Below are 17,740 nucleotides of genomic sequence, written 5' to 3'. Positions count from 1 at the left end.
TGCCATGGTAATTGACCTCCAAATCAGTATTCAAATGCTTCGGTTTTTGAATAAATATATATATATATATATATATATATATATATATATTTATTATTATATAATAATATATATATATAATATATATTATTATATAATATATATATATATATATTATATATATATATATATATATATATATATATGTATATAAATAAGCATGTTATAATAATGTATAAATCCCAAAATAGCCCATGAAATAAGGAGTAATCCCACACTATTCATATTCAACAATAATTCGAGACAACACCCCGAGATTTTCTACCTTCCAGGCAGCCAGTGTTTTAGGTTCATTTCACTTATCTGCCAATATTGAATACCCATCCAATACATTTCCCCCTCAAATCTAAACTCTACCTCACTGCAGGAACTCGTTGGAAAAAATAAGACAATGCACACAAGGGATTGCTGTGACCAAATCAATGTAACTTACAGCAAAACAGTGGCTTTTATAATGTCATTGAAACAGAATTGGTCACATTTGGCTGACACCTGACCTGCTTTATAAGGTCAGTATCAAGGCCGATTTGGATGCAGCAGATCAGTGCAACCAATGTTCACCAATGTTTCCTACTTGAAACACTGGTGAGCAACAACAACCATGGTAATACAGCTAAAAATGTGTGCATTAAAAGAACAATCCAATAGGAGCGGGAGAAATGTATAAAGTTCTTTAAAATACGTTTTCTGGAAAATCAATTAAGAATAGGAAAGTCTGTTTTGGCCAATCCAGCAATATGAAAACAACACAAATCAAGTTACTTCATCGAATTGAAAATGTTTAAATCATACAAAAATCCACTATTGCTATAAATAAGTCATTGCAACATTGCCCACAATGGCCTCATAATACAACGCTTTTCAAAGTCTGAGACTCGGGGCCTCCCCTCAGACAAAGCTTGTAAAAAGGCCTCACCCCCTCCGTAGTTTACTTGCTTAGTGGATGCCTATGAGATCATGATCATGTTATTTGATCCCCATAGACACTCGTTTGTCTCACAATTGAGCCAAAATAGTAAATAATATTGTTGTTTGACATAACTTCAGACTACACCAAATCCATAAAACAGTCCTGTCCTGAAGTATCTATTAGTTTCTGACTCTGGGAAAGTGGAAAAAAGGACAGAGCGTTTCAGACGGAGGGTGAAAAGAGGTGCTGCAGCACAGCTGGTATGAAGGGAAATAAAGTGTTTTTTTTAACATTAAAGCTTGTAAACATGTTCTAGTAGAAACCCCAAATACAAGTATGCACCTGAAAATGAGCATAATAGGTCCTCTTTAACCTAATCACAAACATTTAGTCTATTCTGTGTGATCTTCTTTTGATAATTAGTGTCTGGAGCCCCCCCGGGGAGGCCTGCCTCACACTTTGAAAACCTCTGGCCTCAAATAAAAAGAGATATTACTGCTGAAAAACACTGCATCCAAGAGCTCAAAAAGCAATCCCAATATATAAAAAACACTGAAGCAGGAAAACCTAAATTTTGTAGCATTGAAAGCGTTTCCATTTGGCCTCCAACTCTGTGATCTCAGATGTCAGCGTGTCCTTGAATGCACCACATGTGAGAGTTTGCAGTCCCTGCTCAGCAGCTTTTATGAACATGTGACAATAACGTAACTCTGACGAGTCTCAAGTTTCAAGTCTCTGCTGGTTGATTTTTTTTTATATGTTAGTGAAATGAGCAGAAGCCAGTGGCTGAATGGGGTGTAGCTTTAAATGGTCTGATGACTATGATCTGCTTTGGGAAATGGTCAGCAGTAATGTACACAAACGTATGCAGAAATTATAGTTAATCTGCTAAATCAAGCATGACACTAGTATGGTCTTTAAGTATCCACTTCCTCTTCCTGTTTCAGTGTAAACATTCAGCTGTGCCACTACATCTACCCATTTACGTCTGATCCCCATCTAGCTCTCAGTCTTCTTCCTTTACTTTTATCCTCGCTAATTCGCTCTTCTCTTTACGGCATGTCGAGCTCTGTCTCTCACTCACGCAGCCTTTTCCTCCTCCCTCTCCCTTTACTCTCTCCTCCCTCTTTTCCTGCAGCCGTTGCTCTATGCCAGACCACAGCTGGACTTGGCTTCCTCGCCTGAATCCAATTGATTCGCTCACCATTCAGCTGATCCCCTGCTCTGATTAATGCATGGAAGTCTAGCTCTATCTGGTGACAGATCGATTGGATCCAGACGTCAAACGCTCGGTGCCAAGAAGGAAAGAAAAGAGGTCTGAGTGACTTCAGTGAGGCCGCAAACTGTAGAGTGGATACAATGGGTGATCACATTGTCTCTGCCGAGTTTTTCCATGAATATACACCAAAAGAACCTCGGTCTTTGATGAATGAAAAATACTGCTATAACCTCCTTTTAACGTGATGACCCATTAAAAAAGAAGTCTGATCTTAACCTTCAATTAGCCAGTTTCACGTCTCGTGCAGCCGGCTATACTGCGCTCACATGAAGAGATCTGGCTTTGGGGAGAAACTCAATTATGGAAAAACTATTGCACACACAGAAACTCCCTGACAAACTGATGTCATAGAGTTGAGTTGAGGAGAGGAGGGGAAAAAAGCAGGAAAACTCCCTGATCATAGGCACAGACAAGCTCATCCCATCCCTTCCGCCTGCCTCTCCAGTTATGGAGCTGTCCAAAGGTTTACAGGACAGTTACTGACATCTTTTTTTTTCCAGACGAACCAATGAAAACAGTGAACAGAGCGAGCCGACGACCTCTGACCCGCCACCGCAAAAAAATGTGGAACGTAGAGTGAGTCACAGAGGAACCGGGAGGATGGATACAGTTTGGTTTTCTGGCTTGGAGCCGCTTTGGTAGACGGGATAGCTGGTGAACTGATGGGCTGTATGACCTCGTGGGCAGCACCGCTAACTGTCCGGTTAGCTGATGACAGATAAGAAACAGGATCTCCGAATAGTCATGCTAGCTTAAAGGAATAGTTTGACATTTTGGGAAATACGCTTGTTCTCTTTCTAGTCTAGAGTCAGGTGAGAAGATTGATACCACTCTTGTGTCTGTCTGTTAAATATGAAGCTACAGCCAGCAGCCGGTTAGCTAGCCTGGCTCTGTCAAAATCTGCCAATCAGCACCTCTAAAGCTCACTAATGAGCACCTAATATCTCAGGGCCGGCTTAAGGCATAGGCTATGTAGGTGGTCGCCTAGGGTGCAAACTTCTGGGGGGCTCTGGTCACCCTCTAAAAAAATAATGATATATTTTTTTTAATGCCGGTGGGCACCCTTCCTCTCTCTCTCTCTCTCTCTCTCTCTCTCTCACACTTTTTCATCTACCCGGCCAAATGATTTCTGGGCCAGAACCAGGAAGTTACGGTGACCGGCCAAGAAATAGTCCAACTCATAACCCCCAGTATAATCACAACGTGACAACTTTATGCTTCATTTTTTGTGCCGTTTAAACAAGCAAGATATAGGATGTTAATTGGAGGTGCAGCAGGTTTTGTTACCTTCGGACAGAGCCAAGCTAGCAGTTTCCCCCCCGTTTCCAGTCTTTGTGCCAAGCTAAGCTAACCAATTCCTTGCTCTTACAACATATTTATATTTATTTCTCAACGTCAACAAAAACCTAATTTATTGTTTCTTTAGAAAAGCTTGTGCAGAGCAGCAGAGATGGTTCACGGAGCTCGCAGAGAGCCACGCTCCTGAAAAATGTGACTACGCGCCGCTACACACTGCGTGCGCCGCAGACGTTTTCATTGGACATCAGTCTTTCAGGACAAGTACCTCACATCCATGACAACAACAACAACCTTATTAATTCTGGGTACAGGAGCTCCTCCTCCTCCTCCTCCTCCTCATCCAACTCTTCCATCATTTTTTTTTTTCAGCCATGGAGTTGTGTTGCGCCAAACTTATATGGCACTATTGAAGACTGGAACTAGACCGCCTGACGAAGGATTTGAAAATTGCGAGTCCAAATCGAAAAGAAATGACATGCTGCGTGTAATCCGCCGCCGTGCCATACGCCTGGCGTACGCGAGAGGTGCCCCCACCATCCTGCTCATATAATGGACGCACAGCTGCAGGAGTATTAATCAAGAATAACGCTGTGGTTAGCTGACAGATACCTGCAGATATTAGATATGCTCCAGTATCCACAACAACAACAGCCCATTGTGTATCCTAAGTTGTAATCAAATACTGATCTATGGGACCAGTTCCAGCCCGACTCTCTCTACTGTATGAGAACCTCCTCAACTGAGGCAGGACGTGTCCAAACAAGACAAATGCCTTAACCAGTGTGGAAAAAAAAAAGACTACTACGACACCATGGAAATCGTGGAGTCAAATTTCAAGCTGGACGGTTCAGAGAAGGGAGTGTGGGAGCGTGTTGGGGAGGGGGGGGAGGAAAAACTATTCTTTCTCTGCTCATGTTTGGAAAGAAGGAAAAACTTCCTTAGTTAGTATGATTGAATTTATACCGATTAGCCGGTCTCTATGAATCATTAAACTATGAGCAACACATTTTATCGACATGACTGTAATCTGACTTGGAGCTCAAGTTGCTAAAAGACATCCAAACCACTTCCACTATGCTGACCGCTTGACAGTCACATTCCTCACTGAGAGCTGCAGCTGAAGGAATGTCTAACGCAGCACAAAGCTGCTGTCGCTCAGCACGAGGACCAAAGACGAGAGAGAGCATTCTCTGGAAGGGTTGGGTCGGTTGCTGCTTTTGGGACAATGGTGTATAAATATATATATGACTAAATTTAACTATTACCACAGTTAAAGCAAAAAAACAACTTTGTCTTGATTCAAGCAAACTAACTACATGTATTTCTGCTTTTGTTCACCACCGAGTGTTTGTGTTAAGCGTGTTACTGTGTGTGCAAACCACATGCGGTTCATAGTTCACTGCCGCATGTCATAAAACGTCCATTATTGAATGACTTCACCTTCACTTTTCCTTCCACAAAAGCTCCTTTCTACTGTAACCTTGCTCCGTCTTCTTCAGCCTCTCTCTCGTGTTTCTTCACACTCTTTTCCGAGCAGTGATCTCACGGTTTCACTAGCCAGTGAAGTACTCCCATCCCCCCCAACACACATACATACATACAGCGTACGTACATCCAGTATGATTTGAAGATAACAGAACATTGCCAGGGTTCGTCCTTGAGTGGAAAACCATGAGGCGCTTTTCCTACAGCGCCAAACCCCCCTGAGCTGGCGAGGCGTTACTGAATGAAAGACTCCCCGGTAATGTTTTAATACCAGCAGAAAGACTTGGCATCAACAAGCTGCTCAGGCATGATGGCTTTAACAGAGCCTCTGAAGAGAGCTTGTAAGTCCTTTGATAACTTGTTCATTTTACTCTTCCAGAAAATTAGACACAGTATTTAATTAAGTGGTTTGGACGGTGAACAGAACATAACAGTCTGGCTGTCGCGATGAAGGAATTCCCCCTGCGGTAATGATCATTGACTCAGTTTATTGCAGTTTTTTAGTGCTATATAAATAGGCTTCATTGTTCGGCTATTTTTAGGTATATTGTTGCCTTTTCAATGACAAAGATGACAGTTTTAAAACTAATTAAATACTTGTTTATTGTTAAATGCAGAACACAGAAGGCTAATGAGGCGCTGACGCTGAAAAAAAACACTTTAAAGTAAGTAAAATACGTACGGAGACAACGAAATCAACGAATCATAAACGTCACTAAAAACACGTCACAAACGTAACTTCAAAATAACTCAACACTATGGGACACGAAGACCGGTCTCCTGGTTGAAAGATGTGTGTTTGCAATGCTGAAGTGTCTTAAACTTGCATTCTCTCTAACAGCCAGCAGGGGGCGACTCCTCTGGTTGCAAAAAGAAGTCAAATTGTATAGAAGTCTATGAGAAAATGAGCCTACTTCTCTCTTGATTTATTACCTCAGTAAACATTGTAAACATGAGTTTATGGTCTCAATCGCTAGTTTCAAGTCTTCTTCAATACAGCATGATGTTCATTTAGTAAATGATGGTCCCATTTAGAGTTAAATAGGCCATAAAGCAGGGGATGCTTTAGGGCGGGGCTACCTTGTGATTGACAGGTCGCTACCACGTCGTTGTCCGGTCTAGGAGTTGTCTGTGTTTTTGTCTTACAACTTTAACCCTTTCACAGTGTGTTTTCAGTTCATGAAAGTTAATTATAACCTTTTTTGTCGCCTGAAAATGTCTTATTCAGCGTTCAGTTGTACTTAGCTCCACCATCTCGTGTCACTTCTGGTTGCAAAAAAACAACATGGTGACGGCCAAAATACCAAACTCAAGGCTTCAAAACGGCAGTCCACAAACCAATGGGGGATTACATCCACTTCTTATATACAGTCTATAGCTATGATGCATCATTACCCTCCAGTAATTGATGACGTTTAATCCCAGAACACTGTCAACACTTTGATATGAGATCTAGTTTGTGTCTGACAATATATGAACATTAATAGAGAAGAAGAACGTCATATTCACCTGTAGGAGGTCATCACTCAGCACCTCAGTTTTCTCAGCCCTGTTGAGGGAAACACAAAAAGCCAAAAGGTCAAACACTGGCAACAAATGGAGAAATAAAAACACACATACAGATATAAACATATAACGCAATCCGGAGGACGTGAGTTAAGGGACACACCTGTCCCATTCAATTAAATGCCTAAAGAATATGAAGAAATTCAACATGTCTCATGCTGAATCTGTTTTCTTACAAACAACAAGTTTTATTTGAACAAAACAAGACCGAACTTGCTGTTAAAACTCAGATAAACTGATGAGCAAGCAGCGAACGAGACCATCATACTAAAGCAGAAGAGTCTTTCCAGCCCAACCTGTCTGCAGTTTGTGCCTGCGGCAAAGTTACAAAGCACATAATGTGCTTAAAAATCCACAATGAAATGTTGTCACATGAAGAAGCATATGTGAATTCCTGGGTACCATTTGGGCACACACACACACTCAACATGTTTATGCACACAACAAGCCCATCACTTCTCGTGCCGTTGGCTGTTTTCCATGCTGGACCATGTCGGATTCTTCCAGCCTGTCCGAACACACACTTCCTCTTGTCTTGTGTCATCATATGCACCTTGTTTGTTATGGCAACAAAGGGGGGAGGTGTGTGTGCATTGGTGGAGGAGGAGGAGGAGGAGGAGGAGGAGGAGGGTGGGAGTTTCCAATTGGCTTGTTGATGTCTGAAACACACCGCACATTGTAGCCGAGTCTGCAGAAAGCAGGACAGTGACATCACTCTGAAACGTCTCGGAAATGTTGAGAAGATGCCAAAAATCACTAATGAAACACGCACTTGCTTCTTTGTGTGACCTCAAACTCTCAGAGCAGATTTCCGCCCATCTTGCTGAGCTAGTGAGACCAACCCATCGCTCACCTTGTCGATATCTAACAAATACAGCGACCACACACCAACGCGAGCACATATTACATCCACACACACACACGAATCCCTGAAGACCTCTCCCCTTCCTCTCCACCAGAGCAGGCCTCACACTATAGATTTAAATCTCACAGGGATCAATTAACCCTCTCTCACACAAGAGCTATTACCTAATACTGCTGTAAGTTACACCCTTCAGATACAGGCTTACCTCACTTGTGCCTGAAATATCATCACCGTTATTTGAAAACGCCTTTGGCTGCTGTCTCGAGCTCGTACCATGAAGAGAAGAAATGTTTAGTTCAACTGGTCAAAGACTCAGACAGTTTTTCATTATATGTAATCAATGAATTGCTGTTTGGCACGCAGTTGAGGTACTGGCAATCATACTGTAATGAGGACACACTATTGGGGCGCAAAGTGTCGATTTTTAAATTTATTTTTTTCAAGACAAATAAAGTCGAAATTCTCTGATTCCAGCTTCTTAAATGTGATTATATTCTGGTCTCTTTACTCCTCTGTGACAGTAAAACTGAATATGTTTGAGTTGTGGACAAAACAAGACCTTTGAGGACGTCGTCTTGGGCTTTTGGGAAACACTGATCTGACATTTTTCACCATTTTCTGACATTTTATAGACCAAATAACTAATCGAGAAAATAATCAACAGATTAAATGACAATGAAAATAATCGTTAGTTGCAGCTCTACTCTCAGAATATACTGTGTGTGGCTTCTTGAATTTTCTGTCTTAATATACTACATATGTGTGATGGCCTCATATACGATCTGCAGCCAGAATACCTACACACTGATCCATATGATCCCGTTACACATTAGGCTTTACTGGCTCTCTACGTGGGCGAGCTTTAGATTCCTATCAATATTGAATCAGCATTGATTTGACTGGAGTGCAGCTTGTGCTCCGGTCAGCAGCTATTGTTCTAAGAATAGACTCCCACAATGCTGGAGCCCAGACCCTCAAAGAAAACGTGGAGCAAAACAACTCAGAAGAATAGAAACTGTGTGTTTATGTGAATTCACTTTTGATTAATAAGCCAATGAGAAAATGAATCAAACTCCCAGAATACACTAACACTAAAAACCTGTTTGTATTCATGTATTATATGAGTTTTGTTAAAAGTGCTCTGTGTTAAGCTTCTCTCTCCAAAGTGCTCCAGAGGTATGCAAGGATTTATAAACACTGCTTAAACCACACCGCAACAACTACATGTAAATCAAACTGCTTCCTCTTTTATAGTAAACAGCCCTCTGTTAGCGTGTGACGTCCCCCCCGGGCCCTCCGCTGTGTCCCCGTCAACAACCATGGAAATGCTTACTCCACAAAAACCCTCCGTGCCCGGCCCTTCCTGTACCAAACAGAGAACCACAAGCCGTCATGGAGGGACACAAACGCACTATAAAAAAGTCATCCTAGTGCCATTGTGGCAATCAGTTTAAAGTTTATGGTTGTTAAAGCTTCAGTAGGCAGAATGGTTTTGGCATCATTGGGCAAAAAAATCCATAATAACCTTTCAGCATATTGTAATTCAAGTCTTCTGAGATAAAACAAGACTGCTGCACCTCCTCATGGCTCTGTTTTCAGGCTTTAAAAAATCTATCCGTGATGGGAGAAGTTGACCAATCACAGGTCATTTCAGAGAGAGGCGGAGGCAGCTGTCGATCACTCACAAACTCCGGTCAAACTAGGCAGCGCTGATCAAATATGAATTAATATTCTGTTACTGTAATGCCTATTTCTCTCCTCAAATGTTTTCAGAAACATCTTGTAATGTACTGTTTAGCTGTAAAATGAGAAAGTTTGCTCCGGCTGGTGGGCGGTGCTTGGTATTTCCTCAACTTGATCTCAACATGGCTGCCGGGTCACAAACTTTCTCATTAACGCAGTGATTGGTAGACGTTTTTACAGGATTACAGCAGCTACAGATGACGGCTCTCTCCCGGTCCTTTTTCAGAGCTCATGAGTAATGGATCGCTGTCGGGGTGTAAGGACCATTTCAACCAATATAACAAATAGTGTAGACTGGAGAACATCGTCAACCCTGCCTTTAAGTTTGTGTCATCATTAGTCGATCAATCGATGCGGGGATCGACAGAGAAAATAACCAGCAGCTCATTTGATAATCGGTTAATCGTTTCGGTCATTGGTGATCAAGAAAATAGTCAGAGGATTTGCTGCTCGTCTTTGTCATATATCATCATAAACTGATTATCTTTGGGTTTGGGAGTTTCGGTCAGACAAAACAAGATGTCTGAAGACATCATCTGAGGTTCTGGGAGGTTGTGATTGGCATTTTTTTCTATTTGAACGAAGAAAAACAACTTTTAATATCTAACACACTGATTTGACCTTCGTGGTTGTTTGTAGTGATCACCGACTGCATAGTTTCACTTCTTAATTAAACTCGATACTGCAAACCATTTATTCATAACTCCCACTTTGCTTTGGTCGTGCAGAGAGAGGCACCAGAGGATTTCCTGGTATCCAGCTGTAATCCACCACAGTGCCTCTCAGTTAGCAAGCTGTCATTCCGCTCAGTAGAGTTTTACTGCTCTTACACAACATATGGAGGAACGTATACTCGAGGAATCTGAGGCCAGTGGCTACAGGCTATTCGGTTGGAAAGTCTTTTTGAAGAGACATTAAGGAGAGCATCATCTGCAGACCCCATTAAAGGAGCAATAACTGGAGACATGGTCTCAGTGGTGGCTGCTGATAGAGAGCAGGGCTGGAAACCCCTGTGGGGACGGAGATGAAGGGAGAGGAGGACGAGATGGTATAGATATTGTGTGTATGTGTGTGTCAGTATCACCACAGTGTTTGTGTGCACGCCCTTGACAACAACTGCAGAAATAACAGTAACTCTAAAATATGGTCTTATACTGTTTAGACCTGTACTGGTGTGAAAGCAGTGGATGTCAGATAGAGCTGTATGTCTTCTGTGAGCCCAGAATAGCTGCTTTCCGGTATACTTAGAGATATAAAGAGGAAATTAATCTACATAGAACTCAATTTGTCAACTGACAGAAAACTAATTGGCAACTATTTTGATAACCAATTAATTGATTTAGTTATTCCAATAGGATATATTTCAATAACTACCTGGACTGGTAGCTGGAGAGGTGCCCTTGAGCAAGGCACCGACCTCCCAAGCTGTTCCCCGGGCGCTGTATAGTAGTGTGCCCACTGCTCAAAAGCTGATTTATATTTTTACATCAAGCAAAAATGGCAAATATTTCCTGGTTCTTGCATCCAAATTGAGAGAATTTGCTGCTTTTCTCAGTTTTAAATCATTTTAAAATGTATATATATTTGTGTTTTAGGGTGCTGGTCAGACAAAATAAGACATTTGAATTTGTCATCTTGGGCTCATGGACCTTATGATTGGCATTTTATATTTCATAGAGGATTGATAATAAAAAAAAAAGATCAATTGATGAGAATAAGTGTTAGCTTCAGCCCTAAATCTAACTATCACAGATACACTATAAGGCCCCACATAGATAGTAGGAGGATATTAAAGCTTAATACTTAATTAAATGACACCTGGAGACTAGGTTACCTTTCCAGACTTCTTGTATTGCACTAAAAAATCAAAGTTCATGTGACATGTGGGCAGGCTTAGTTTCTATCTGACATTACTCAACTGCAAACGGAAGCTTTACTTTCCTCTAATTTAACAATCTATTCAGGTATTACGCAAAAAAAAGAAAACGTGGCTCAGCCCTTCTGATCCAACAAGACAGCTGACAATGGAAGAATATCTGAAAGATCATGAGAAGCAACAACAACAGACGTTCCAGAACACAAATGTATCATAATATGATACATTTGTGTTCTGGAACTGTTGTTGACATCAACTTGCAACAATTGGAACACTCACCTTCCAACAGTCTGGTTGGCGAGTTGCTTCATGCGGTTAAACTGTTTCTTCATGTTGTTGCTTTATTTTCCTCCTCTGTGTCTCCTGCTAGTGTGTAAAAAGTTAGCTGTCGTTCATCCACCGTTGATCCAAAAAAGTTGCGCTACGTCGCAGCCATTGTGGCAGAAAAAGGGCTGCTGCGCTCCGGAGACACTTTTACGCACAGAAACTGGATGTTTTACTGATTTAATCTCGGTGTCATTGGAAAGTAGAAAGCAGAGAAGTCAGTTGAACCAGCTCCCGACACGCTGCTGGATCCACATTGTTGCCACGATTATCCGACTTCCTATTAAAGTGGCTGGTTTGAGAGCAACCAGTGTGGTGGAAGGAGGAAGTGCCTTTACTTCCCTACTGTGTTCGGTGTACTGTGTTAAAGCTGCACGGCCCACTGGTGACATGTGATACCTTTAAAAGAGAAGAAAAAAAAAAAGCATTGACTCAGCTATTGGCCTGTCATGGTCATGGCCAAGTCATTCACGTTTTTAGAGTTTTCTGTCATAGAAAATCACATCTTAGTGTTAAATTAGGATGATTATTTAATATAAATTGCTGAACTAATGGGGCAACTTGGAGAAACATGACAACAAAATTACTACACTTTACAAAAAAATGACAGCAAAAATGAAGGCTTTTAATTGCATTTATTCCGCTGATCCAGGGTCAGTCTTGGTCACGTCAGGGTTGGCAGGTAATGTGTTACTTTGGACTGATTGGAGATCAGTTCGTTATTAAACACTCTGCTGCCACCTAGTGGCATTGTGATATTTTGTCACTCATCCCTAGTAGTATATTATGGGGGGGAAATAAAAAAAGGGGTGAAATGCAAAATGAAAATCATGCATAAATAAATAAACACATAAATAAATACGTATAAAAATAATACTATCTAATAAATAATAATATATAAAAATGAATGCAAAAATTAATAAATAAACACGTACATAAATACATATATAAAAAAATAATACTAAATACTAAATAACACTGTATAAAAATAAATGCAAAAATAAATAAATAAATACACACACAAATAAATGCAGAAATAAAAACATACATTTAAAAATGATAATAATAATAATACATAAAAATGCAAAAATAAATAAATACAAACAAAATAAATAAATAAATGCAAAAATAAATACATAACTAAAAATAAGTGCATACATAAATAAATACATATTAAAATTCCTAAAAATAAATACATAAATAAAAAAGTGGAAATCAAACAGAAGAGTAAATAAATAAGGGGAATTAATACAAATGTAAATAAATAAGAAGCAAATGAAAACAGAAACATCAATTTATGTCAATTTTATCAATTTATGAATAACTACATTTATTTGTAATAATATTTCTGCTACTTGTAATGGCATATTTATTTATTTATTTATCAAGTTATTTTTTTATTTATTCATTTATTTTGGCAGGTTCCGTCCTCCATAGTATCTGAACATACAGATAATTTGGGTTCTATCATTTCTACCTCTGAGATTTTGCACCGCCACCCAAATACCATGGAGGTGAATTTAATTTTTCTCATGGTGCACAAATCAGCCTCCCTGCATTACAGTAATAGTGAATTCTCTCTGTCGGCATTGTTATTTATGATATTCAGGCTCACAATAGCTGAAAAGCATGTTCAGACAAAAGGCAAACCTCTGCCTTATCTGCCTAACACAGCCTGTAGGATGAGGGTCAATATTGTCTACATTGTAAAACCATTCCTATCTGACCAGCAGTAATGTCATTGGACCTATGAGCTGTTTGTCATGGGACTGATAATGACTATATGGTCCCAATAAATGGAGGGAAACATGTGGAGTCTGTTAATTCCTATGTGCATAGAGAGGAAAAGTCTTAACTTTGCTGAAGGTACTTTAACCCCGGTTTGTTGATGTTAAAGAACAACTAGTGGCATAGCTTAGTTTCACATCCGTCACGTCTAGTGAGAACTCAGAACCACACAAAACAGCTTTGAGAGAGAATACACTCTCTTCTGTAGTGATAAAATTAGGCTTAATTTGTCCCCGTTTTCCTGGATATCTATTCCTCATTTAGCAATCAAACTTTTCAGTCACATTGTACTCAGTATGGCTGCTTTCAAAGTCTTGTCATTAAAAGCAGCTTTAAGAATTGCAAAAGGGTTTGTGCTCTTGAATCCAGGCTTTTCAAAAAGCAATATTAGGTGCGCGTTTCCAAAATCAACACTCCCATTTCATAGTAAAATTACCCAAACACTGACAGAGAGATGCAAAAAGAATTTATTACATTTGAACAGGTGATGCTGACGTGCTGACAATGATCCATTGACAAAAACGTGCACATTTTCTCACAGTGTGTCACCTGTGCGTATTGAATAAATGGATTCTATTTGCATCTTAAGAGCAACTTTTACTTTTTCTGTCAGTTTGCAGCCAACATTTCTATGACACATACTCATGTTTGTCTACTCACAAGCTCCTGTAGGTTAGTCCATAAAACCATCATCAACCCAAAGGATCTTCAGTGATCCTGGTGTCTAATATCTCCGCCTACAGCTGGATCTCAACCACTGTGCAAAATGATCCTTGTGTGACCATAAGCAAACCTTCAATTATTTTTATTAAAAGGACCAATATGTAATATATTTACTGTAATAAATCATAAAATGACCATATGTCATCAAAGATTACGGAAACTACGAAGCTAAATTGAAATACTGGCTTCTCCGACAACAATGCTACAGCCAGTATGTTCTCCTTTGAAATTTCCATTCTGGTCCGGAACATCTGTTTTTGTTTTGGCCGGTGTGATCCCGTCCACTGCCCATTTCAACACCCTACTGCCACATATGAAGCAAATCGGCACGCAAACACAGACCAAACCGAATAGATCAACAGAGATAACGTAAACGTTAGATTCTATCCGACCTGAAAAGCCTCAGCACACATCTCTCTAGGTGGTCCGTGTGCAGCTGGGTTATCAAGACAGCGCTAACAAACGGCTTCAGTGTTTTTTAATATGGACTGCAGTACCCATTTTAAAACACTAGCTGTCAGTGCTAAATATTGATCCTTTAATATGCATCCTACAAATATAAACAAACCATCATATAAAAACAGCAAAGGATTTAAAACATTTGCTTTTGTGTTTCCTGCAAGTGATCCACCAAATGGAGATGTCTGTGTGCAAACTCTCCTCCACGACATTCTTTCATTTAATGTGTGATCGTCTTTTGGGAAATGATTAATTTGTGAGTGGAATCTGCTGTATCATGAAATTATACAATTTAATTTACTAAGTAACTTGGAGTAATCTTTTTCGTTTATCAAGTGTTCTCACTTAGATCCTTATCTCGCCTTATCTAATATTTCTGTCACAGTTTTATCATTATTAGTATTTAAGAAATTTGACTTTAAGTATACTGAAGTTTGACTGTATCTGCATGAAAATACCAGGAAAATAAGTCTTTGCATGTGTTGCCATAGACTCTGCTGTGTCCTGCTTTGTGCCCTGTCATGGAAAAGTGTCATCTGAAAACATGTTTGTGTAACTTCACAGTACATTATTAGGTTCCAATCATTGACAAAAACTAGCTGATTTTTAAACAGCTCATGGCACAGTTCACAAATGTGTCATCAAATGCATGAAATATTTACCTTTGCAAGTGCACTCTTATAATGAGAGGCCCATGTGATGAGCAAACTATGCTGGATTAATAAGAAAAAGAGTCAATGAGTTCACGGCAGGTCAGTGGAGCAGCTCTACCTAGACTCTAACCTTTCTTATCAAAGTCCGTGTGATTAGCAGGCATAGAGACACTTGTCTGCACACCTCAGGTCAGCACGCTCAGTGTTATATCCTCCACTCTCACAACCAGACCTCTCTGAAGAACCATGGCTGATGAGAAGATGGAGATGGAGATGGGGGAAGTCGGAGCGTCTCTCATGTCTTCTGATTCAAAGCCACCTCCGGCTAGACCTCCTAACAAATTTGAGAGGATATTTCAGCCCTGTCTGGCTGAGCTGGTGGGAACTACTTTCTTTGTGTTTATCGGGTGCGTGTCGGTCATCGAGAACGTGGAGTCTACAGGGAGGCTTCAGCCAGCTCTGGTGCACGGCCTGGCTATAGCCGTCATGGTGGCTTGCATGGCTGAGATCAGGTGAGGGGCATCTTTAATGTCTTATACACATTATGCAGAGTTTATTATGCCATAGATAATGAGTGTTTTCTTAGTTATCATAGAATTATCTCCTGTATGTTGGATGGACAATAATTAATTACATATATTACGTTTTTTTTCATTAGAAATAGGATTTCAAAACACTTCATCTATGGTGACTTTCAGTGCATATGTATCTCAATGTTTAATTAATTTAGAAATATAATTTTTTCTGGTGCTTCTGCAAATTCATTATTCTTTCACATGATTCTGTGCATCAGATAACACCACTCTGCGTTGAACTATATGAATAATTTTGTATCTTGTTAAAAGAACATTTCCAAAAACTCAGAAGTTTACCTGCAGAACCTGACTTTTGTCTCTGCAGTGGTTCCCATTTCAACCCCCCATTCACCTTGGCCATCTATCTATGTGGGGGGATGGAGCTGAATATGGTGGCCCCATATCTTGCATGTCAGCTGGTCGGAGGCGTGCTTGGAGCTGCAATGGCGAAGGTGAACCTGTCCCATTTTTTGTGTCATAAAAACATCCATCCTAGACTCTCTTATATGTAATATAAAACAAGACCTGAATTATGGCTGATGCCAACAGGGGATGACCTCGAGAGAGAACTTCGCCAAAGCCCACGGGGCTGCGTTCGCTCTGCTGCAGTCAGACAGCGAAATAGGAGGAGCTGTGTTCGGAGAGGTCGCCATGACCTGCCTGGTCACCATGGTGGTGCTGCTAGGGGCCGTCAACGCCAAGACCAGAAGTCCCATGGTGCCATTCCTGGTGGGATGCACTGTTATCATCAACATCTTGGCCGGGTGAGTAAAAATGAGTGAGAAGAAGAAGAATTGTGAATCTAGAGATGAGTTAATTTCTACAATAAAGTGGATTATAAATGTAGAGATATATATTCATGGTATTTTACAGGTTTGTCCAAGTGAAAGATTTGTAATTATCACATCTAATTTTCATTTTTATCTCACATAAGACCGTAGGATGTCATGTTTATGCTGCAGCAGGGATGCAAATGCAGAAATATACAATTAAGGAGGATTCAAATTCACATAAATATAATTTTTCTAAATAATGGGAAGCTCATCTGAATATCTCAAACCGGTTTGTTTTATCAGTGGAGATGTATCTGGCACCTGTCTGAACCCAGCCAGAGCCTTCGGTCCAGCCATAGTGAGCAACTACTGGGTTTATCACTGGGTCTACTGGGTTGGACCCATCGCTGGAGGCCTAATAGCTGCTGTACTGGTTCGGTAGGTGCAACACAACATATAGCCTACACTTTATACTTAAAAAGGATCCTAGTTTTACTGTATCTGGATTAAAGCTTCTTTACTGACTGAACAAATTACAAACTGTTTTCCTGTTTTTGCAGACTCCTCCTTGGAGACAGGAAGATTCGACTCATTCTGAAATGAGGTCATGAGTACATGAACCCAAGCGGGATAAATCACGAGATGGCTTTATCATCTACAGTACAGTTACAATATAACCCGCTTCTTTTGTTCCACTGAGATGTTTGTGTATCATTATGCTTTCTTTGCTATACAATAAAATTGGACTTTTTTCACATAATTAAAAGGTATAGTTGGTTTTTGTGTTGAACTTGATTCTCTAAGTACAAGGGTTAGAGTTTGATGGTTATAAAACAAAAGCTTGCAAGCTTGTACAGAATGTATTATTATGCTTAGCTTGCAGGTTCATTTAAAATGATACTGGTCCTACCACACTACTTTAGGAGAAGTTAAACTTAAACAGAGTTGTAGATGATTAGTAGGCTGAGTAAAAGTGTCTCTAGTTCGGAGAAATACATTCTGGTATTCTCATTGTAGTGCCTTGACTCTGTGTTTTATTACTTTACTACAACTTTTTTATGACAAACTATACTATGACTTTTTATGACATATGACTTTTTTGACATACTATACTAAGACTTTTTATTATAAAATATAGGTTTACTATGACTGTTTTATGAGGAGGACATTAGGGAAATCTAGTTTTCAAACAGGTGCATGAGATGACATTTATATGTAGAACTTTAGAAAAACTCTCAAACTCATTACCTTCTGAATTGAGAAGAACATTTACAAAAAAAGCTTGAGCTAAAATTCAATTACTTCAGATTTTCAACCACAAATGCTGCCGACTGTTAAAAGGAGACCAAATGGCAACCTTTTCAAAGCCAAGAGACATCTCAG

The 17,740-nt window shown here is 39.9% G+C and overlaps 2 protein-coding genes across 6 annotated transcripts in view; one reads left to right on the top strand and one right to left on the bottom strand.

Annotated features, from left to right (window-relative positions):
- Positions 1-11,832, bottom strand: part of arhgap17b (Rho GTPase activating protein 17b) — a 33,574-nt gene extending 21,742 nt beyond the window's left edge. For 2 of the 5 annotated variants that reach the window (XM_037792000.1, XM_037792001.1), the window contains exons 1-2: positions 11,342-11,832; positions 6,522-6,561 (exon numbers count right to left, since the gene is read on the bottom strand). In XM_037792000.1, the coding sequence (XP_037647928.1) occupies positions 6,522-6,561; positions 11,342-11,394 (93 nt within the window). In that variant the 5' untranslated portion in view covers positions 11,395-11,832. The remainder of the gene's footprint in view (positions 1-6,521; positions 6,562-11,341) is intronic. The other 3 variants (XM_037791998.1, XM_037791999.1, XM_037792002.1) reach the window with 3 other exon arrangements.
- Positions 11,833-14,703: 2,871 nt separating this feature from the next.
- Positions 14,704-17,117, top strand: aqp8b (aquaporin 8b). The gene is made up of 5 exons (XM_037791289.1): positions 14,704-15,521; positions 15,910-16,036; positions 16,134-16,348; positions 16,661-16,795; positions 16,918-17,117. The coding sequence occupies exons 1-5, from the start codon at positions 15,256-15,258 to the stop codon at positions 16,958-16,960; spliced, it is 786 nt and encodes a 261-aa protein (XP_037647217.1). The 5' UTR covers positions 14,704-15,255; the 3' UTR covers positions 16,961-17,117.
- The last annotated feature ends 623 nt before the right edge of the window (positions 17,118-17,740 follow it).

Source organism: Sebastes umbrosus, chromosome 14 (assembly GCF_015220745.1).
Source record: "Sebastes umbrosus isolate fSebUmb1 chromosome 14, fSebUmb1.pri, whole genome shotgun sequence".
NCBI lineage: Eukaryota > Metazoa > Chordata > Actinopteri > Perciformes > Sebastidae > Sebastes > Sebastes umbrosus.
Note: the sequence above shows the minus strand (reverse complement) of the source record. Positions and strands in the feature narration are given on the sequence as shown.

Excerpts from the sequence above, each read along its gene's own strand:
- aqp8b (XM_037791289.1), top strand. The coding sequence starts at position 15,256 with ATGGCTGATGAGAAGATGGAGATGGAGATGGGGGAAGTCGGAGCGTCT. Across the intron at positions 15,522-15,909 it reads GCTTGCATGGCTGAGATCAG|TGGTTCCCATTTCAACCCCC; the intron begins GTGAGGGGCATC and ends TTGTCTCTGCAG. Across the intron at positions 16,349-16,660 it reads ATCATCAACATCTTGGCCGG|TGGAGATGTATCTGGCACCT; the intron begins GTGAGTAAAAAT and ends TTGTTTTATCAG.